This window comes from Columba livia, chromosome 16, assembly GCF_036013475.1.
Source record: "Columba livia isolate bColLiv1 breed racing homer chromosome 16, bColLiv1.pat.W.v2, whole genome shotgun sequence".
Lineage (NCBI taxonomy): Eukaryota > Metazoa > Chordata > Aves > Columbiformes > Columbidae > Columba > Columba livia.
This window is the reverse complement of record NC_088617.1, coordinates 281072-303002: the sequence shown is the minus strand read 5'-3', so window position 1 is coordinate 303002 and position 21931 is coordinate 281072. Positions and strand designations below refer to the sequence as shown.

Here is a 21931-nt window from a genome sequence, read left to right as displayed (position 1 = left end):
CCTGGGTTTGCTTTCTTTTGTGGATTATGAACCTAGTTTGTTTTATCTGGTTGTGTATGTCAGTTTCTGGGCTATCTGCCACCTCTAGTACAGACAGATTAGCTTAGGCTGTACAGACTATCTTGGAGTGCATCAAAAGTGTGGTTTCTTGATGTAACTTCTGGATGGAGTTTCAGTAGGTATAGTGAAAATGTGATGTGGCTTTCCAGTGGGACACGGTTTCTCCCCCTGGAAGTGGACTGGTGCCACTGGCTTTGGGTTCTTTGACAACAGCTGGATTTACAAGACACCAGTCCAGACAGTGATACGTGGGAAAGGTTTACCTCGCAGGGGCAAAGGGATGCTGGGACAGGAATCAGCAGGGCTCCTTTGCAGAGCTTTAAACCAGACTCGAAGCGGGATGGGGATGTAGCTGGGCGTGCATCAGTGGGGCATCACTCCAGAGCTGATAAAGGCCGGGAGGCCCCCCACACCCCTGGGGTGAAATGGGTGTGCTCGCTCGCTCTCTGAAATGCCTGCACACCAATGCGCGCAGCACGGGGAACAAGCAGGAGGAGTTGGAAACCTGTGATAGGGCAGGAGATCGTGACCTGGTGGCAATTCCGGAGACATGGTGGGACAGCACCCGTGACTGGAATGTGGCCGTGGGTGGCTGTGGCCTTGTCAGGAGAGACAGGCCAGCCAGGCGAGCTGGTGGAGTTGCTCTTTATGTGAGAGAGCAACCACAATGTGTTGAGTGTTGTCCAGGCCCGGGTGAGGGGCGAGTTGAGAGTCTGGGGGTGAAAGTTAAGGGGCAGGCTGGCAAGACAATTGTGGTCACTTGTTCTTTACCATGCAAGCTTTGCCCGGTTTTCACGTATGTGAAGATAACAGTAAATCAAAATATGATGGGATGGGCTACCAAGGGTTGTCATAATTCCTGCTGCATTCCTATTCCTGTATATTAGTTAGAGGAGCAGGGATGGAGCCTGTGCTTGCAGTGTTACAGTAAAATATGTTGGGAAAACCAGATGTGCAGAACCTGGGCCTTTCTGCAGCTCTGACCTCTCTGTAAGTATTTTAGCAGAACAGTAGTGGCAGTTTTTGGGAAGGTTACTCTTAAGTACTGATGGATTTTGCCTCTTGGAATCTTTTTACTGTGGAGGGGTAAATAGTATCAGATTAGACAGAGCCATTAGAAGCTTTAAATGCTCCTTTTCAGTAGCAAAGTGTCAGTGTTTGTTTATATTGAAATCACAAAGTGTTTTGAGAATGTGGTTAGAAAGCTAATATCTAACGAATGCTCTTGAGATATTTTGCCCTTTAGACATTTTACTAATGACCTGTTGTTTTGATACCTGAGTACTTTATTTGGCTGATTTTGAAGAACCGCAGTCCCTCCAAATCAGATACAAAGTAGAGTCCCACTGACAAAAGTCTGAATGTGTTGGCGTTACCAAGCCACCGTTGTTCTGAAGTTCTGCTCCTAACGGGAGCCTGGAAAAGAAGGAATTGCGAGTGGAGTGAATTGGAAATTTAGTGTCTTAATTCTGCTAAAAATCTGTTGAGCCTCCTCTGATGCTCCACAAATAAACCCTACTGTAAATGACAACAGTACGTTTTAGGAAACATATAACTTCTGCAGTTCATTACTGCCAGCATATGAAAAATCTGTTAAATGACACCTTTTAGTTCATCTTGTTCTGCCAGTACTTCATTCCTTCACAAAATTTTATGATTACCTTTAAAGAATTTTCTCTGACATCACAGTTGGAAGTGGTATGAGAAGAAGAATGGGCATTGTGTTCTTGATGAAACTGTTCAGTATCGATAAACAATGTGATTTTTTCCTCTGACAGACAGAACCATTTCAAAAGCCAGTTTCACTGGATCAGCACCCAGATTATGCAGAATATATCTTTCATCCAATGGACCTCTGTACATTAGAGAAGGTTTGTACGAAGCTAAGGGGTAACGGGCCTTTCATATTCTGGGTTTGATGACGATTTAGAAGTTTCCCGTCATGAAGAAGCTCTCCGTTCAGCAGTGCCTCGTGAAGAGCGAGGCTTGGAGAGGGGAAGGGGCAGCAAGGGCTTTCTGCATGTCCTTCCAGGGGAGGTTGATATCTTTGTGGTATAAAGGCACAACAAATCCGTGTGACCGATTTTATCAAATGGAATGACTTTAGCCTGCGAGTAGACTGAAATGTCAAACATACTGTCCTATGTACTGTGATGAACAATTTGTTCTGGGTCTTGTAAAAACTAAAAAATAAGAATGCTGTGGAGCGATAATATGTTAGTAGAAGAAACCAAGGACTCGGTTTTCTGAAGAGATGTTGAATGTAACACTGAGGAAATGAATGCCTTTTTTGAGAAGTGTTAAAGATGCTGATCTAAATAATTCATTACTTAGAGTTAATTTAGACAGTTCATACATTCTCAGGATGGTCAAAAAGACACCCTGAATTGGACAGATTCTTAAGTATTAAGAATCATAAGGCTTACAGTAAATAAGTAGTCAGCTTTATTAATTGTAGGACTGATAGGGAACAATGTTCGCGAACAAGCTATCACTTTACTAATTTCTGTTCCCTGATTCACTCTTTTTTTCTTTACAGAATGTTAAAAAGAAAATGTACGGTTGCACTGAAGCATTTTTGGCTGATGCCAAATGGATTTTGCACAACTGCATTATTTACAATGGCGGTAAGTATTAAAATGTTCTTAGTGTCCTCAAATATGAAACTTTGAAATAGTTAAAGACATAGAGCAATTTGTAGACTCCTAGTTGGCAAATGCTGAAAGTATCTGCCTGTTAATGACCGTAGTGCTTAAACACAGCGGATTTTTCTTTAGCAACTGGCATACATAAAACTCTAAGACCAGATACAGTCCATGCTGTCACTTGCTCATTAAGTTAGAGTAAGAGAATGGTTTGGGTTGGAAAGGACCTTAAAGTTCATCTGGTTCCAACCCCCACGTTGCTTTGGTGGTCTGCATTGAGCGGCACTCTTGGGAGACGGAGTGGAGCGGCTGATGCAGCGCGTACCTCACCAGAGCGTGCGTGAGCGCTGCGCAGCCGCCCGAAGCAGCACGGGGCGGGCGGTGCCGTCCTTTGGGAGGAGCACTTACCTTCTGCTTCTGCAAGCAAGTAGTTTAAATGTTTACGGGTTTTATACGTACATGTTGTAAATAATCTTTTTAGATGTTATCTTTCATCTTTAATGTTAACTTTTAAATCTTCAAACTGTTGATTTTATCATAATTCTAGCATAATAATTTTCTTGGTTAAAGCAATTTATTGTTTCCTCCAGGAAATCACAAATTGACACAAACAGCAAAAGTCATCATCAAAATCTGTGAGCATGAGGTATGTGTGCCCAAATTAGCTTAATTGTTCCGTGTTTTTAAAGTGTTTCATTTCATGAAAAGATGGGTGTCTGTCAGTGTTGATTTCACAGCAAGGAAATGTTGACGTGTGACCACAAATTTGTGGAAAAATGATGCTAGCAAACAAGACAGGCTAACATAATAATACTCATGACACTTTGGACTCAGATTAAGCTGTTTGATAACTGTTTGCGTTTTCTTTTCAGATGAATGAAATTGAAGTATGTCCGGAATGTTATTTAGCTGCTTGCCAAAAACGAGAAAATTGGTTTTGTGAGCCTTGTGTAAGTTAAGAATTATAGTAGTCTGGCTAATACATGAAACTAGCCGTTCTCATCTCAGCCGTTCTCGGTGACAACCAATGGTAGGACAAGGGGCAATGGGTACAAACTGGAACACAGGAGGTTCCATTTAGATTTGAGAAGAAACTTGTTCCCGGTGAGGGTGGCAGAGCCTGGCCCAGGCTGCCCAGGGGGTTGTGGAGTCTCCTTCTGTGCAGACATTCCAACCCGCCTGGACACCTTCCTGTGTAACCTCATCTGGGTGTTCCTGCTCCATGGGGGGATTGCACTGGGTGAGCTTTCCAGGGCCCTTCAACCCCTGACACCCTGGGGTTCTGTGTAATCCCTCCAGTTCTCTCCTGGGCTGTGTTATGCTGCAGACTTGGAGGGGGCTAATAAAAAATAAATGAATAAAAAAGTGCAACTGCGATGTATTTAATTGAGATACTTAAGGCTTTATGTATTTATTTTAAGTTTTATTTTATTACTTTGTCCTCTCAGGATTTATTACGTATATATCAACTGTATAGTGAAATAGAATCTTGTATTGGGCAAGTGCCTTGTCCATATTCGATCTTCATTGAACCTAAGTAATACATACAATTTAAAAATCACGTTGTGTGTCAGATAAGATGGTAATACTGCTTTTATTTTCTGACTGTGTACTTTATCTCTTCCTCTAGAGCAATCCCCACCCTTTGGTCTGGGCTAAACTCAAAGGCTTTCCATTCTGGCCTGCTAAAGCACTGAGGGATAAAGACGGGCAGGTTGACGCCCGTTTCTTTGGCCAACACGACAGGTGGGAATTTAACCCAAGGATGTCTGTACTTTCAAAATTCTTGTAATTCTGGGCTCTTAGAGTTTTTAAATCTTGACCCTAATAAACTGTATAGTACTGTAACATACACAGTTTTAGTTTCTTACATGATGTCTGTAGGGTATAAGTCATGTTTGTAAGATTAATGCATACTCGCTGAGATTATATATGTAAGTTAATTTGTGTGTCTGGTTTTGTGCTGCAGAGAACTGTAGTTCTTAAAGGTGGAAGAGGCCAATAAAGTTCTTTATGTTGTCTAAACACTATGGGAATAAATACACAAATGTAGATTTAAAAAATCTAGAAAATGTAATCTCTGTTGAAAATGCCAGTTTTGCTCTGAAAGGAGTTACGGTCCCTGTACTCGTGAACCACCGGCTTAGGTGGAGAAAGCCATGATGGGCATGAGCTGATTTGTCCTGAACTGAAGATAAAAATATATACAGTTACAAAATCATGTGCTGTAAAAACCAACCACCAAACGAAGCCCCACCTGTACAGGGCCGCGAAATAATTAAGTCAAAGTTCCTGATATTTCAGTATCTGGGAAGACACGGTTTTAGAGTCTGCCATATTTAATGACAAGTAAAATCTGTTCAGTACTTGTTGATAGAACTTTCCCTGGCATTGGGAGGTCCAATCCCCCTTGCAGTATTTTTGACAATGAGTATGTGAACTCTTCTTTTCCTGACCTGCTTTGCATGATTTTCTGCTCACTCTGGCAGGCAGAAAGACTGCTTAGCCGTGGTAATCTTACAGTTAGAGACCATTTTCATTAGGAATATTCTGTCATATTTGACCAGGTTTTATTCATGTTTTATGTGTTAGTGGGTAAAGGAGAATAAGCTACTGATAATCTAAACCATGCAATTTACTTATTTGCCAAAACTAAGCACCGAACCATTAAAAGAAGAAAGGAGAGATGGTCCTTTCAAATGATCTGTGGTGTGCGTATCTTCATGATTAGACTAAAATAAATCAGTACGTGCACAAGAGTTGCCCTTGTCAGTCCGCAGTGTGAAATGTGGCTACATTACCTTCTGTTTTTCTGTTTTGTATATAGGGCCTGGGTTCCAATAAATAATTGCTACCTCATGTCTAAAGAAATTCCTTTTTCTGTGAAAAAGACTAAAAGCATCTTCAATAGTGCAATGCAAGAAATGGAGGTTTATGTTGATAACATTCGTAGAAAATTCGGAGTATTTAATTACGCACCTTTCCGGACACCATATACTCCCAACAATCAGTACCAAATGTTACTAGACCCTGCAAACCCAACTGCTGGAACTGCAAAGACAGACAAACAAGAGAAAATCAAACTGAACTTTGACATGACGGCGTCGCCCAAGATCCTCATGAGCAAGTCGATGCTGAGCAGCGGCACCGGTCGCAGGATCTCGCTGACAGACATGCCGCGGTCACCCATGAGTACAAACTCCTCCGTTCACACTGGATCTGATGTCGAACAGGACGCAGAGAAAAAGGCAACTTCCAGTCATTTTAGTGCCAGTGAAGAATCCATGGACTTTATTGAGAAGAACACAGGTAAAAAAAAAGAGGTGGGGTAAAGGACTTTGCATTTGGTTGATGCACTAGTTTTATTCCATGGACTTTTTAAAGACAGCCTGTATTATGACTCATTTTGCGAAGAGATGTTAGAAAACAAATAGATGTGTTTAACTTTCAGTATGACAAGTAAGAAATAACAGTCCCCTCTGTCACTTTGAGAAGGAAGGAATACATAATCTTGAAAAGTCAGTAAAACCCTTCAGTTTAAATAGGAGAAAATAGTTGTAACTATCAAAATGAATGGAGAGTGGAAGTAAATACAAAAAGAGTTAGAATTGTCATGATTAGGAGATATTCTGTTTAAAATTTGATAGCTCTTTTTCAAGGCAATGAGCTTAATTTATAGTGTTCCAACTGAGTAGCTAAAATATGAGAAAACCAGAGTTCCACAGGCAGAGCGGATAAAAAGGAGTGTAGAATACAGAATGTGGACTTCCCAGACTGACCATGCAGTCCAGGACCAAATGGTGGCTAAACCTGTGGCACTCCAGTGGACTACTTTAACTTCGGTTTTTAATCCATAAAGTTCCTCACTATCTGAAAGAAACGACATAGTATATTAATAATGTGAGTGTTTTAAAACTTTGGTTTTGGTGAAAGGAAGCCTTTGTATGGAAACTAAATCAATATGCTGTGTTACAATTTGTAGATAAAATGCTGTTATTTATTTATTATCGTTCTATTATTTCTAGCCAATAAAGGCCAGGCTGTGAAACTACCTGTAGGTACGGAAGTGTCTCATGATGTGATCCTGTCCGTCTTAAGAAAGTGATAACAAAGTAACCACGTGAATTTAAATATATGAAAATACTTGAAACATGTCAAAAGGAAAAATTCATTTTATATGTAACTTTTCATTATACATGTGTGTACAGCTCTTATACGTAAGGTGTAGCTAACAGGTACTGGTCTGTGTCTTAAAACGTAAAGCCTTCTTACACCACATCATTATTTCTTTGTAGTAGCAGAGATAGTAATGGCAGGTCAGCTAAAGGTGGAGGAGGGTGGCAGGGGGTATGGCAGCGCTCTGGGTTCGCGGTTACTACAGCAGTTCTGGCTCTTCCTCCAGCCCTGCTGCCCTCTGGCCTCGCGCACAGAAATGCGGGAGCGGGCTCAGCAGCAGTTAGGCCGGAGCCACCAGTCCCCCGGCATCTCCGCCTGGAGATGGTTACAGACGCCAGCTGCTGCCATGTTCACCTGTAACTTGGCTGGAAAAGCCCTTTGTTTCTGCTCAAATGTAAACTACGTCACCTGCGTGCTGAGAAAGTAATTCGAGCAGGATGACTACGCTGTCCTTAGACAAGAGCAGCTTTCTCTGGATGCCCCTGTTGTGTATTTTGAGTGATGTGTAGAAAATGACTTGGAAACAATATTGCGACCATTTAGGAATCTGAAACATGCAGACCATCCTGGATGCTCTGAGGAAGAAGAAGGGCCCAGTAGTGGGTTCAGGATGACATTAGGCAGAGATTTAACAGACAGAAACGAGTCCTTCACCTTCTAGACAATTTTTGAAACATTATTTCATGGGCAGTTTAAAGGCTGAGCATACAACTTTGCTTCAACTCTGCATAAATTAGAATATCCAAGACATTAGGTTGCTGATCTCCAGCTGTACTGATTAAACCTACTATGGTTTGTACTTCTAATTCTCTGTTAATGTAGCTAAAAATGGGGTAGGTGGTGTTTTCTATGTTTATATGTTTACATGGATAAAAATACATAGCAATTTAGCATGTCAGAATTTGGTAACATCTAAAATAACTGCATTTTGAAAGCTAGGTACTTTCTGTCGCTGCAAACTGAGTGGTCTTGGGGGTAAGCCCACATTTGGCCCCACTATATCCCTGCAATAATGTTATTTTCCTTACAATTTCTTTTTTTTATTAGACTAAAATTAAAGGGTTAGTTGTAGGTTACAGTGGAAGTATAACAGAGTGTTGGAGTTATGAAACAAAATCCTTTCCCTGCGTGTGTAGGTTTAAAGCTGTCTCGTTCCAGTCCATATGGCTTTATTGTGATGATGTGTAAATCTGTCTCTACTCATTTTGTACCTTTCCAGCTTCTCCGGCACCAACCAGAACGGGCCAAGCGGGGAGCTTGTCCGGCAGCCCCAAACCTTTCTCTCCTCAAGCATCAACGCCCATTTCTTCCAAGCAAGACAGAACCTCCACGCCAGGAAGCATTCTGAACCTCAATCTTGGTTAGTCTTAACCTTTGAAGGTCCAGTATTTTATAGCTGAATAAATTACAGTGGTGTCAGTGCAGCAATGAACAAACTTGCTTGTGTGTGTCTTTGGGTGAGGCACACGTGTGATTATTGTTTCAGCAAATATGCTGTTGTTTTTTGTTTTATAATTAACGTTCCTGTTATTGTTTCCTCTTGTCGATGAAAGGAAGTAGTTAAAGGATGATTTGTTTTAGCTGGACTGTAGCAATGAATGTTTCTACACAGTAGGTAGGTTTCTAAATGTTGTATTACGTTTCAGCAGTAAACAAAAACTGCATGAATACTTGAATTATTCGGTCTGTGCTGCTCTGTCTGCGATACAGATTCTGTTTGCGAGCTCATAATGCACGGAGTGGCCAAGCGCGATGGAGACGACTGTGCTGCTGGAGTTGTCGCGTGTTGTGGCTCTTAACTCTGCGGTGTGGGCTGTACCTTGACAGCAAGTCAGAACTTGTAGAGTGTCTGGTCAGAGGAATCATTGGCTCAGCCCTTACTAGTTATTTCACTTTTCTCTGAGTTGTACATCAGCTAAACCTGGCTTGTAAATATACGTGGGTTGGTAGGGGCCTTGGGGGGCTTTTTTTTTTTTAAAGTTAAGTAAGGCAATACTGTGACATCGATAACCACTGTGGAATGAAACTCTAAATGAAGCACAAACACACATTGGGCCAGTGTTGCCTTTTGGCTTCCGCAGGGCTCCTCTCCTCCACCACACGGCTCTGGCTCTGTTGAGCCTACCCGGAGCGGTTTGAGAACCAGACTGGCCACACTAATCCTTGTCTGGGTCCCGTCCTCCTCCCTCCTCCCCCCGCAGGCGACCGGCCCAGGCCAGTCGGTGCCCTGGGCACTAGTGCAGTGTCAGCAAGGGTGGCCAAGAGGAGAGCACGGGACTGTGAACAGAAACAGAGCCCTTGGGATGGAGAAACTGAAGCAAAAAAGTGAAACTTAGTTGCTAAGACAGTTCTAGCTCTAGTTGTAGTCTCAGAACACAAGTTTTTGCTGATATACATGGGAAAAAAATATTATCTTAAATTTATTTCTCTAGTGTAACAATGCACATCTATATTCTTATTAATTATTTTAAATGGTGACTGTAAGAATTTTTATTGCTGCTTAATTATCGCTGGAGAAGTATTACTACTAGTAGTAAATAGCACTTTTAGTGAGCTACTGCTGTTGTTGGACAGGGTGCACACCTGAATGATCATGATTTGATAATTAACGTTGACAAACGTCCAAATAATTGATACAGGCATTTTGCATGGGAAATCTGTAGTATCAGAGAATCCGTTGTTTGTACTAAAGTCATTTTAGAATTATTATTTAACCCACAATTATAGAAGGGGTGCAATATGTTTGGCATTGTCTGCACCGTTGCTCAGTACGGTTTGTCTAAACTGGATATCGATCTGTTTCTGTAAAATATTTTCCTTAGTTCCTTGTTGTTTTCCCAGATCGCAGCAAAGCCGAGATGGATCTGAAGGAGCTGAGCGAGTCGGTCCAGCAGCAAAGCACCCCCGTGCAGCTCATCTCGCCCAAACGGCAGATACGGAGCAGGTTCCAGCTTAATCTTGACAAGACAATAGAGAGTTGTAAAGCACAGCTTGGTGAGTGTATCTCAGGAATGCAGTGGGCGTCTGAAGGATACGCTTGAGGAAAGTTTGAGCTGGAGTTTAAAAGGAGTTTTCAAATACCATAACCTTAAATATTTTGTGCATTAAAACAAGAGTAGAGGATATTTGAGCTCTTTGAGGCAAGTTTAATTTAAAATACGGCTGATGTTTCAAATTTTTGTCAAAAAGCTTTCATCTTTTAATGTGTTTTTTACCATTCTGATATAGGTAGTATGACAGAATTACAGTATTAATATTTGCTTTATAAATTGAAAAGTTCAGGACTTGGACCAAACTTCCATCACTTGCACGAATTAGCATGTCCAGTCACACAGGAGCTGAATGCTGGTCAGTGTTGTCTAGAAAGTGTGTGAAGACTTTCTAGGCACTAAAGAAATCAGAGATTCTCCTTGCAAACCTTGGCAGCCTAAAACTGATTCTGCAGACATGTGTGTAAGGAACTTGAATCGGGTGAATAGTGTTACTGATTTTAAAGTGGGTTTTGTGCATAAAAATAATTCCTCTTTGCATTTGCCAGCATTCGGCTTCAGTTGAACAAAACAGCTTGCGTGTAGTGGGAGAATATGAGTGAAAGGAGGCCCATTGAGTGAAAGAAAGGTTTGAATTAGAATACGGGGAAGGTAATCCTTGTACATTCTGGTATTGAAACAGGGCACTAAGGGAAGTGTTTCTAGTTCAAGGGCTCACGGTTAAGATAACGGTATATATACGCTTTGTTCCAGTATATAGAGTATTCTTTTGGTAATGTCGGTCAGTCTGATGCCAGCATGGAATGTACTTTCCTCCCCACCATAGGAATAAATGAAATATCTGAAGCTGTTTATACGGCAGTAGAACACAGCGACTCTGAAGATTCTGAAAAGTCCGACACCAGTGACAGTGAATATAGTGATGAGGATCAGAAATCAAAGAACGATCAGGAAGATGGAGAGGACAAGGAAGGTACAAGAAGTGACAAAGAGTCATTGAACTTGAAGAAAAAACCCAAGCCCCAAGCACAGAATGAAGACAAGGAGGAACTTAAAAGCACAAGTCCGGATCTGGAGAAGACAGATGACCCAGTCAAAGAAAAGGCAATTACAGACAGCGAAAAAGAGTTTTCTGAGAAGGGAAAGAGCTTACAGCACCCTGCGAAAGAGAAACTGAAAGGTAAAGATGAAACAGACTCTCCAACTGTGCACCTGGGCCTGGACTCTGATTCGGAGAGCGAACTCGTCATCGACCTCGGGGATGATCATTGTGGCCGCGACGGAAGGAAGACCAAGAAAGAATCGAAGGAGACTCCTCCTAAACAAGATGGTAGGATGAGACTACTTTCTTTTTTTCCTTCTGTGCCGCAGAGCTGGTTTTGAAGCCAGATTCGTTACCTTTCTTTTTTGCATTAACGTAGAAATACCTGTAGTAAAACAATTTTTAGGAGTGATTTTTCATTCTTTGTGACTATGAAAAACGTTTTCGTTCCCCATTATAGCTTCTGGTTTAAATCCCACTTCATTGAGTTTCCTTTCAGCAGCCTAGAACTATGAATATTTGTCGTATTTCTTCTTTGACAAATGTAGAGTTTATTTTGCAGTTGTTGTGACTTTCAGTTGAATCTTTACATTTCCGTAGCTGTCCCAAAATGGCAAGTGTAGAAATTATCAAACACACAAATTGCATAAGGTCCCATGGAAATCAATACAGGTGCTCTCAGCAATAACCAAAAGAACAGCTAAACACATGTATTGTCTCTGGGATCTCGTCCCTTGTTTCTGTGTGGCTACAAGAGGAAAGCAATCGCAGTGAATGAGGAAAGGGCTTTTGCGAAGCTTGTTCTGCACGTTAGCCTGTGGACAAAACAAAGTAGGAAACCAAATTTAAACGGTTAGATTGAAAAATATTTCATCCTTCATATATCATTTTCTCTTCTAGTCTATATTTTATAGCAGCTATGAGCTCCGCATGATTTTCAAGTAAATGTCAGTATCTTAAATACACTGTATATCAGGTTGTCAGTGCCAGTGCACCTTTGTTTAGAAAACGTGTAGCGTGCTATTTCTTCAGCTATTGTTCAGTCCTTGCTCCTTTTGAATGTATTTTTCTCCTGAAAGAAACTGAGATGGCCGGTGTAAGTAACCCAGAAACAACCTAACAAACGCCGACCTCTCCCGTATCTCCCAGAGGGGATCAGGCTGGTTCTCTGGGTTTTGTGCTTTTTGTTTTGCTTCTGAATTGCCACCAACCTCAGCTGAACAGAAATGAGCTTACTTGTAGAATAAAGAAGTGAGTTTACTTGTAGAGTATCAATTACCTTCTGAGGAGAATTCGAAGCAGACTGGAAGGTGCGTATGGCTCTTCCAAAAATTAGATGGAAAGTTATGACTCGGACGTGTTGGTGAGAAGCTGGCGTTACACGCTGTGTTTGTTCAGTTGTAGGTAAAGCTGCGCCCTCCTCCAGCGCGAGCACGCAGCCGCTGCCGGAAACGCCAGTGCTCACCCGCTCGGCCGCGCAGACCCCCCCCGCGGGGGTGACAGCAGCTGCCGGTGCCGCTTCCGCTGTCGGCGCTCCGGCCGCGGCCACGGGCAGCCCCGTCAGAAAGCAGAGGCCTCTGCTGCCCAAGGAAACTGCCCCTGCTGTGCAGCGCGTGGTGTGGAATTCGTCAGCCAAATTTCAGACTTCTTCTCAGAAATGGCACATGCAGAAGGTGCAGAGACAGCAGCAACAGCAGCAGAGCCAGCAGTCTCAGTCCCAGCAGCCTCAGTCCTCTCAAGGGACAAGATATCAGACCAGACAAGCAGTCAAAGGTACACCCTTTCTAGCTCCATGTGCCCGTGATGCCGTAATGCGCCCGCAGTGATCTCAGTGCTCCAGGGCTGCCCAGCAGGAGTTTTTCATATCAACAAAATCTCCAAGTCTGGTTCTACTCTGATAAGTGACTTTAAAATGCAGCTTACCATACCTGCTCTTTCTGGTGTGTATTTACAGTCGTGTCTCCTTATGTCAAAGTCTAACTTACGCTCATACGTGTGGTTTTAGTTGGAAATTCTCCGACTTGAGAGGTTAGGACATGAATTCCTAGGGAGACGGATGGAGAAGTCCCAAAATGGAAGGAATACAGATCTGAGGGAGATGTTTGCGTTGCCCAGTCTAAAATGATAAGTTTCAAAGATATGTTTGCTTCCTTACTCTTAAGCCTTATAACTATGTACAAGTTCAGTGGCTGGGCACTGTATAATTAATTGATTAAATGGCAACATTGTGTAAAACATCTTGGAAATGTCCAGGTGCACACATGAAAGTTAGAAGTTTGCCTGTTCATAATTGTTTACGTGACTGATCTGCTGTATGTTCTCTTTTCTCAGCCGTGCAGCAAAAGGAGATCACCCAGAGCACGTCCACGTCCACCATAACTTTGGTTACGAGTACTCAGCCCATCTCGATGGTCACCAGCTCTGGATCTGCAGGCACACTTTCTTCCTCAGTTAATGCAGACTTGCCAATCGCAACAGCTTCAGCCGACGTGGCTGCAGATATCGCTAAATACACCAGCAAAGTAAGTTCTTGAGCAAGGTTTTATTGACATTTTATTTTGAAGTGACCTTTCAAGTTATTGACATTTCAGATTCTGAAATAACTTTGTTTTCAGGTTGTCGTGTGTTGCATGTTCATTCTCCTGGGTAGGAACAGCTCTGTTTTGGTGAGAGCGCTGAACCACCAGTCTAGAGCTGGCCGAACGCTGCCTTGCCGAGCCAGAGTGTGTGTTTCGTCGACTTGAGCTGCTCAGGCACTTGAGACCCTTCTCTTGTTCCCCCGTTGCTTCCACAAGTGGGAGGTCAAGCAGGTCACCAGTTCAGGACACTCAAAAATCGGAGTCCTGATCAAAAGGATTGTGTTCTGACTTACAAATGGGCCTCTAGAAGTAGATCCAGATGAATATATAGAGAGATATGGGGCATTGTAGGTAGTAATATAAGTCCACATAGGAGGAGTGGTTGAAAGGAGGTGAAAGTGGGGATCTCTCAAAAACATACACCAATATTTTTCTTTTCTCATTTTGTGTTTCAGATGATGGATGCCATCAAAGGAACAATGACTGAAATATATAATGATCTTTCAAAAAACACTACTGGAAGTACAATAGCTGAGGTTGGTGTAAGATGAAAAAAATGCGATAATACTGCTTGTATTTCAAGTTTGAAAGTTGCAAAATAGTATTTTTGTATATAAAAGTACCACATACTATACCTACAATGTAGTATAAAGCGGGACTGTCTGGGGATCCTAATTTTTGTCTTGTTTTAGAAGTAATAACTAGGGTGGTAGAGAAAAACACTGAAAAAATATCAGATGGGCTCTGTAAGATAAGCTCTTTGCTTTGGGCATGTTTTTCTGTACAATAATTACGTATTATACACTGCATCCTGTTGATTATTACTAACTATTACATTTTTAATATTTAGATTCGGCGTTTGAGGATTGAGATAGAAAAACTTCAGTGGTTACATCAACAGGAGCTCTCGGAAATGAAGCATAATCTAGGTATGCAACTGGCCATCAGAACAGCCATCTGCCCAGGTGCTCGCGGTGTGTATTGCCTTCAGCAAATGATACGACGAGCTGTGCAAGTGAAGGACATAAAATCATGTGTAATGTGCTGTGCTCGTGTTAGCGGACACCTTTTGAGTATGTACACCAAGTTGTTTCTATGTGCGTAGTAAACAACAGGTGTTCAAGCCCTCTTTAGCCTAAACTTGGCCCAGAGGGCTATTATTTATTTAAAGTGAATACTCAACTTTCACTCAGTCTTGATGCCAGACTTCCAGTGAAAGAAAGTCAAAATACTACCTTAAACAGATTGAAGAGTATTCCTCCTGGGGCTGAGTTTCCATCTCTACATTCATTCAACTGTATGGCAGGAAATGAAACCTTGATTATAATGTGATTCCTCTTAAATTATCTGTATGTAATGCACTGACTGTGGGAAGAATCTGCAGTTGGGTGATCGGGTTTGCTTTGAGCTGCACGCAGTCTCAGCAGCCTTAGGACTGCAAAACAGTGTCCTCACGCACTTTTTGGCCCTCTTCCTGCAGAGCACATCTGGAATGGAAGGGAGTTAAGGGCTGAATAACTCTCTATTCAGATTCATGTCTTTGGTTCGTTAGCACCGTTTTGCTCTTTCGAAGTGGAGCAGACCAGCGTTTGCACTGCTGCAGTCCAGGTGAAGGATTTTAGCAGGAGCTACATGCATCCTCTTTGTGTTTATTCTGCACCTGGTACACCTGGATTCTGGTGTTTTGTGGGACATCCAGAACTGAAGTGTTAAACAAATGGAAAGTAACGGTTAAGGGTAAAAATCCTGGTGCTAGGATGAGCCAAGAAGACGTAAGACTTTCATTTGTTGAGTAAGTATGGAGAAGAGATGCCCAAACTCAGGGAATATTTTGATTGTGAGTTTTATTTACGTGTCTTCTTTAAGCTCATGGAAATTATTGTTCTGCATATTGCTGTTTAGGGGCAGAAAATACAAACCTCATCTTTGTTTGCATTTTGAGTAGAACTGACAATGGCTGAAATGCGTCAGAGTCTGGAACAAGAACGAGATCGTTTGATTGCCGAGGTGAAGAAGCAGCTGGAACTGGAGAAGCAGCAAGCGGTGGATGAAACGAAGAAGAAGCAGTGGTGTGCTAACTGCAAGAAAGAGGCCATTTTTTATTGCTGCTGGAATACGAGCTACTGTGACTATCCCTGCCAACAAGCTCACTGGCCTGAGCACATGAAATCCTGCACACAGTCAGGTAATCTCGCTCCGGTTGCCTGTTTCTGGGCTGAGCAGGGTCAGGGCGGGTGGGACACACGGTGACTCCGTTTTCTTTGCTTGCCTGGGTGCAGATGTGCCTGTGAAGAGTGACTGGGGACTGGTACACGAGCGGCTACTTTATCTTTTTTCCTTTATTTTAGCTACTGCAACACAGCAAGAAACAGATACTGAAATTAGCACAGAAACTTTAAATAAATCATCTCAACCCAGTTCAAGTGTGCAGCCCACGCCCACAGAAACAGCCAGCACCCCTAAGGAAAAGGAAGGTTCAGCTGATAAGAGCAAAGAGAGTGTTACAGTGAGTATCATTGTGGTTGCTTCCAACAAATACAGTATGTAAGATTTCTCTGAAACCTCCCCCTAAGGCTTCCCTAGATCAGCCAGGAATTTGTGACCATTTGCATATTTCAGAGAGTGATTTGGGGAGCGAGACAGGGAGTTGTGGTTTGTTTTGACTCTTCATCTTGGCAAAAATAAAAATCTCCTCCTGTCCTCTGGGAACACCCTTTTCCCTTCACTCATCCCCAGAAAACCTCGTGTTGGCTTGGCTCATCCTTCCAGCCAGAGGGGACTGGACCTCTTTCTCTCTCTCTCTCCAGGACCCAGCAGTGTAGCTTCTGGTCTGGATCTTTCGATACAAGTTGCCTTCTGATAAGCAATACTGACTGCAGCACTTCCAAGCCCTTCTTGCCTGGGTTTCAGAGGCCAAGCTCAAGACCTGCATTCAGATCAACTTACTTTCTCACAACAGACTGCACTAGGGTACCACAGCCTTCCATAACACTGATACAACAGTTCACCTGGATCTACACTTAATGGAGCAGTGTGCAGTTTTGAAATCCTCCATAGCATCTACTCTGATAGTATTCAGTAGGCAAGGATGAGCAAATGCTCTGATAAAAGGGACTTAACATTGCATATATAGATAATGTTTATAGAGAAGATTCTGCTTTATAGATAGGGCTTGACTATTAGCAATTTCAGCATCGTTTTTCTTCTGCCCTTGCAAGATTTATTAAGTGAAAAATTTGGGGGGGGCTCATCCTTCAAACCTTCACACATGGTCCCCACATCAGTAGGAGCCTTGTTGTATTTTAAAAAATGAAAAGCAAACTAATTTTGTAGTATTGTGATTCCAGCATGATGTCTCATGGAGATAGTCCTGTAGAGTTGGGAAGCATAGTAAACTAGAGAGCTGTGTTCATTTCTTGACACTTTTGCTACTGGCTGGTGCTAGACCTCTGGGCTTGACGTGTCAGCTCAGGGAGTAACGTGGGAAGCAGATGCGAGGAGGGGAAGAAGGGTCTGCGGTGCCGCCTGAATTCGCTCTGGTGAAGTCACTTAAACTCTGGCTCACCCAACGTCCATATGCATTGTTTGTGGCAGCACAGCCTTTGTATTACTAGGGAAGTAGGGGATGGGAGAAAATCAATGACCTAAAACTTTTGCCAGGAAATATTCCAGTTATACAAATCTGGAATTGCTTTCACATAGATATTCAACCTGAAGCATCATGCTGTATACATTGATCACGTTCATAATTTGAATTTTGTTTTATTAACAAAGAAGTAACCTGTGAATTCATTAGGATGCAAATTTTTAACACAAACAAAACACCCAACGTAAATTTCATATAATAATAATAACAACTAGGTGGAATTTCTGTAAAAGCTGAGACTTCTACTGAGGCTGCCTGTGCTGTCTCTGCAGATAGCAACAGGTGTGACCAGCAGCCAGCCTATAAAACTGGTCCAGGTACCGCAGACCACCACCTATATTCCAACCTCTCAACCCACAAGTGTAAGTACAACATCGTCATTTAAAGTCTGCAGTAGTGCTGTTCCTGGCATTGAAGTGCTCAGTGTTTCTGGGGGGTTGTCTCCGTCTGCTGTTCTGCCAAGATGTGGATTCACTGGTACAGTCTCAACTTGCGGTGCAAAATGTCTTATTTTGCCGTGCAACATTCCACCGTTTCATTTCATAATTCATCATCACGAGAACTTAGAAATTGTTATGAAGTATAGCGAAGGCACCGAGGACAGTCAGACTTCCAGTTTACATTATTATGTTAGTTATTTGCCCGTTTCATGTATATACTTGACCACAACATGAATGTAAATATATAGAATTCATTTAAAATATCTTTTAAATATCTTTTTGTCTATGGTATCCTGAAGAGATTTAATTATTTCTGAGCTATGCTTGATATTCCTGTGGCATCTCAGTACCTATCAAAGCAAACATGCACTCATCAGAGGTGTATCTCCCACCCAGTCTTGCACATTAGCGTTACGAAATTATGAGAAATAGCACTGAATCAGACCTGGGGCTTTTCTGTCAGGGTTTACCAGGGACACTCGGGCTCCCCAGTGCCGGTCACGGGAGGATGGGACAGGAGCTGGATGGTGGTTCTGTGCACCGGCCGTGTTCTGCAGCGCTCGCCCCGGGTCCGCGCGGCGCCCGCGCCGCCGTTCTCCCTACCCGAGGAGGCCTGGTGCTCCGGGCGCTAACGGCGCGGGGGCCGCTCAGAGCAGACGCGTGCGGGCAGCTTCAGTTCGTTTCCTGGCTGCAGTTAGATAACAGTAACTACGTACCGATTTAACGGCGTATCGTAGTCACACCGTGGTTGTGAGGCCTGACCTGCTCTGGGTTTCCCGTGTCGTCCTCCCTGCGCACACTGTCCTGCAGCCCGGCCGCACGGCTCCCCAGCCACGGGTCCCACGCAGCCGCTACTGCCCGGCCTGGGGGCCGGCGCTTGTCACGTTCCTCGCAGCGTTTTAGCTCATTCTGTCTCAGCTGAGGGCACCGAGCAACTTTGCGGCATTGGCCCGAAGTTGCTTGGACTGAATTGCTGTAACAACGAGGTTTTATATGTGTTTTAAAATCAAGTAGCAAACATCAAAGCTGTTAGGCTGTTTTGTGAATAGCTGAGAGGTTGTGAGATCGTAAGGTGGGTTTGTGTAATATTCAGAAAAATGGCAGTTACCTTTGTCACTTTTCTGCAATACAAAGCGTGGTGAGTTGTGTAAAGCGTAATTGGAACGTCTGGAAGGTTTCAGCCTTTATTTGTGCATGTTTAAAAGTTTGTACACATTGCATTAGTCCTGCACAGCTACAGACGCCTCTGTACGGCTGCACGTGCAATTTAAACGATTTTAAACCTTACTGCATGTTTAATATGTGTGCAAAATGTGCGTCTGTGTAAAACTGGCAGAGGAGGAGGTTTTACCTCTCAGGGAATGATCCAAACACACTGAAGGAGTCTCACGCCTTCCATACCCCGATCACGATACGAACTGAAAGTGTGTGTGTGAGTGTCCAGGAGGCGCGGCGGCCCGTCGCCCTGCTGCGGCACTGCCCGTGGCTCGCACAGCGGCTCGTTTAGGGTTCGCTTGCACTTTGTTGCTAACTAGGAATTTCTTCCTCTGAACAACTTCCAGTGTATCTTCCGGGTACCATTTCCATGGAGCCCTCTATACGCAGCTGAAATCATTACAAAATGGCGCCAATCTTGAATTAATTTAGCAAATTGGTTCCATATTTGGTTTTTATTCTTTCTGCAGTTAACATAATGTAAAAGTATGAACTCCTCGTCTTGGCGTTGCCGGGAATGGAATGAGCAGGCTTCTGGGAGGCACAGACCTTGTCACGGGGGAGCTGATAACGCAGCGCAGCAGGAAGCTCACGGTCCTTGCCGAATGATGTTAAGACACTAATGTGGTTTCTTACATCAGTGTGGGCAACGTTGGGCTCCAGAGAACTTTACCTCTCCTCCGTGTTCCCTTTGGAACGCCCCACGGCCATCGGGGAAGGTCTGTGCATCCCCCTCAAAATCTCACTCCTGTTTCTTCCACAAAATACTGTGAACTGAAGTGGACGCGTTTGTTTGCCGGCCAGTCGGGCATCACTGGAATTGTGTCCAGACGTGCTCGCACTCTGTATGGTAAAGGCGTTTCTAGACTTTCTCACACGTTTGGAGGCAGGCTAAGACACAGCTCGGATCAATAAATCCTTCTCCAGATCTTCCAGAGTGATGTGACCTTGACCGGATTGTTTAACGTTCTTGTGCCTTTGTCTCTGCATCTGTAGAATCAATAACCACCTACAGAGATGTCCTGAAACTTCATTTGTTGAGATTTATAGATCATGATGGAAGTGAAAAGTTTATTCTATATGAATATTTTTCCAGGGTGCATTAGACAGTTCCCAGTAATGCCGATGTTTTTGTTACTGATTTGTGCACGATTTAACTTAAGTACTTTCAGTTCGAATGGATGTTCTTGTTCTGCTCTGAATGCACGGGGCAGTTTCTTTTGGGGAAAGAAAAGATTTAGTTAGTGTGTAACGAGGATATACTTCTAAACAAGGGTATTTTTGTATTCCACTTTGATTTTTCAAAGCTTTTTCAAACGACAAACTATTTTCTAAGCCCCTTTTTCCTCTTCCCATGTATTAGTTTGGAGAAAATACGTAACTGGATGTAGTAACTATGAAAACCTAATTCTCCAAGCACAGACGGTGTATATAGTAATAATAATACAGAAGAACTCTTGGCCACAGGACAGTAATACGCTACTTTCTCCCCTGGCGTGAGGTCATATTGTGGTAATAAAGGTATTAATTCTTGTGCAAAACTGGGACTCGTTCTGGATTTTCCCTGGAAATCTCTGTTTCTGTGGTCATGTCTATGTGACCTTTAACATAACGATGTGTTTCTCTTGGTTTTAATCCGCAGACCATTCCTGTAGTGGTAAGTCCTCCTGCGGGGACAGTGGCAATGAGAGCTGGAGTTCAGTATGTTCAGACCACAGTGCCAGTCCAAGTACGAAGAGTCTAACTGCTAACCAGGAGCCCATACAATTGGTGGAGTAAATAAATCTAATAGAAATGTGAAAAATAAACACAGTTCTTTGGATTAACCTCAAAGGTTCAGACTTTAGCTTTGTATATGTGTACAAAGCATTAACTACACTACATTAATGTAAAGCATTAGCGCTGGCTTAGAAAAGCTGAGGACAGGTAAGATCCATATTAAATCTATGCTTCTTTTGTAAATACTGTACAATTTGTGGATGTCATTAGAGTACCATCTCCTTTTTATATTTGTATCGACTTTAACTTATAAAGAGCGTTTGAGTTGGAAAAGGAAGGTTTAAAACAGCCTTACCACAAGCTGACACTGAACACTGGTCTTGGGAAATGGTTACGCAGCAGATAACACGATCATGAGAACCCGAACAAGTCCATTTGCGTTAGGAATTCACAAAAATTCTGCACTTTGAAACTCTCGTAGAATTTCTTTGAGCAAGCAAATGATGAAGGGTAACTTCAAATTGTCTTAGGCCAATTGTGACGTTGCCAGTCGCGGACTGAACCACAGAACGATTGACATTGTGTTTTACAATGAGCAGACCGTTGAAATTGTTTACAGGTCACAATTATGTTTAAACTTCTTCAGTCCCGTATCAGGAAGGCTGGAGAGTCGCTCCAGGTGCCTGTAGCGCAATTTTTGATCAGTGGTATCCACGACTGAGGAAAGTAAAGATCTCCCTGTGTTTCACCGTGCAGTTTGCTTGTTTAAATGCTCCAAAAAGGACTTGGAAAGCTTTTTGAATGGACAGGAGGTAGGTGCGGAGGAAAACGTGGATCGGGAGCGATGGGCAAAGGACTCTTGACGCTGGGCCAGAGCATGTGTTATTTATATGATGGAATTTATGTTTTTCTGTAAGCATGAAGCAGTACAGTATGAGAGAAAGTAACCCCTGGAAATGCTGTCTGTTACACTTATACTGTAGTACCATTTGTATGTTGTGTAAAACAAAGCATTGAACAAAGCAAAGGTGATGTATGTATATGAGAAAATTAATTGTATGATATCATTCCAGTACATTCTGTTGTACATTTTAGTCATGTTGATTTCTCCCATTGTTTATAAAAGAATGCGGTTTGTACAGTCTCCAGCTAGAACCCGTATTAGAGGGAAAAGTATTAGAAAAAAAGCGAGAACAGAATATTCGTGAATTGCAGTTGTGTCAGAAATAGCCTAGCTGGCCTTATTTGTGAAGCATAATTGCTTTTAGCATATGGAAGTATTTTTTCACATTTTCTTTGTATAAAATTTGTATTAAACTTAAATATCTTTTTGACAATTGTGTTTCTTCGTGACTGAGACAGGCGACACACACGATGTGCTTTGGTTTTCTCCAGCTTTCCAAGAAGCGTCACAATTTT

The 21931-nt window shown here is 42.7% G+C and overlaps 1 protein-coding gene and 1 long non-coding RNA gene across 18 annotated transcripts in view; one reads left to right on the top strand and one right to left on the bottom strand.

The window, feature by feature from the left end:
• The window catches only part of ZMYND8 (zinc finger MYND-type containing 8), a 61257-nt gene extending 39408 nt beyond the window's left edge, over window positions 1-21849 (top strand). For 9 of the 17 annotated variants that reach the window (XM_065031715.1, XM_065031710.1, XM_065031709.1 and 6 more), the window contains 16 exons: window positions 1839-1931; window positions 2600-2687; window positions 3296-3351; window positions 3578-3655; window positions 4336-4451; window positions 5533-6014; window positions 8101-8241; window positions 9723-9875; window positions 10698-11201; window positions 12312-12686; window positions 13245-13435; window positions 13948-14028; window positions 14343-14421; window positions 15438-15677; window positions 15841-15998; window positions 17411-21849. In XM_065031715.1, coding sequence (XP_064887787.1) covers window positions 1839-1931; window positions 2600-2687; window positions 3296-3351; window positions 3578-3655; window positions 4336-4451; window positions 5533-6014; window positions 8101-8241; window positions 9723-9875; window positions 10698-11201; window positions 12312-12686; window positions 13245-13435; window positions 13948-14028; window positions 14343-14421; window positions 15438-15677; window positions 15841-15998; window positions 17411-17812 — 3237 coding nt within the window. In that variant the 3' untranslated portion in view covers window positions 17813-21849. Of the gene's footprint in view, window positions 1-1838; window positions 1932-2599; window positions 2688-3295; window positions 3352-3577; window positions 3656-4335; window positions 4452-5532; window positions 6015-8100; window positions 8242-9722; window positions 9876-10697; window positions 11202-12311; window positions 12687-13244; window positions 13436-13947; window positions 14029-14342; window positions 14422-15437; window positions 15678-15840; window positions 15999-16299 lie in introns of all 17 variants that reach the window. The other 8 variants (XM_065031723.1, XM_065031720.1, XM_065031725.1 and 5 more) reach the window with 6 other exon arrangements.
• Window positions 9274-12411, bottom strand: LOC135575546 (uncharacterized). Its single transcript, XR_010466513.1, has 2 exons — window positions 12193-12411; window positions 9274-11728 (listed from the first exon to the last, which is right to left on the bottom strand). It is a non-coding gene; the product is annotated as an uncharacterized LOC135575546 (long non-coding RNA).
• Window positions 21850-21931: the final 82 nt, after the last annotated feature.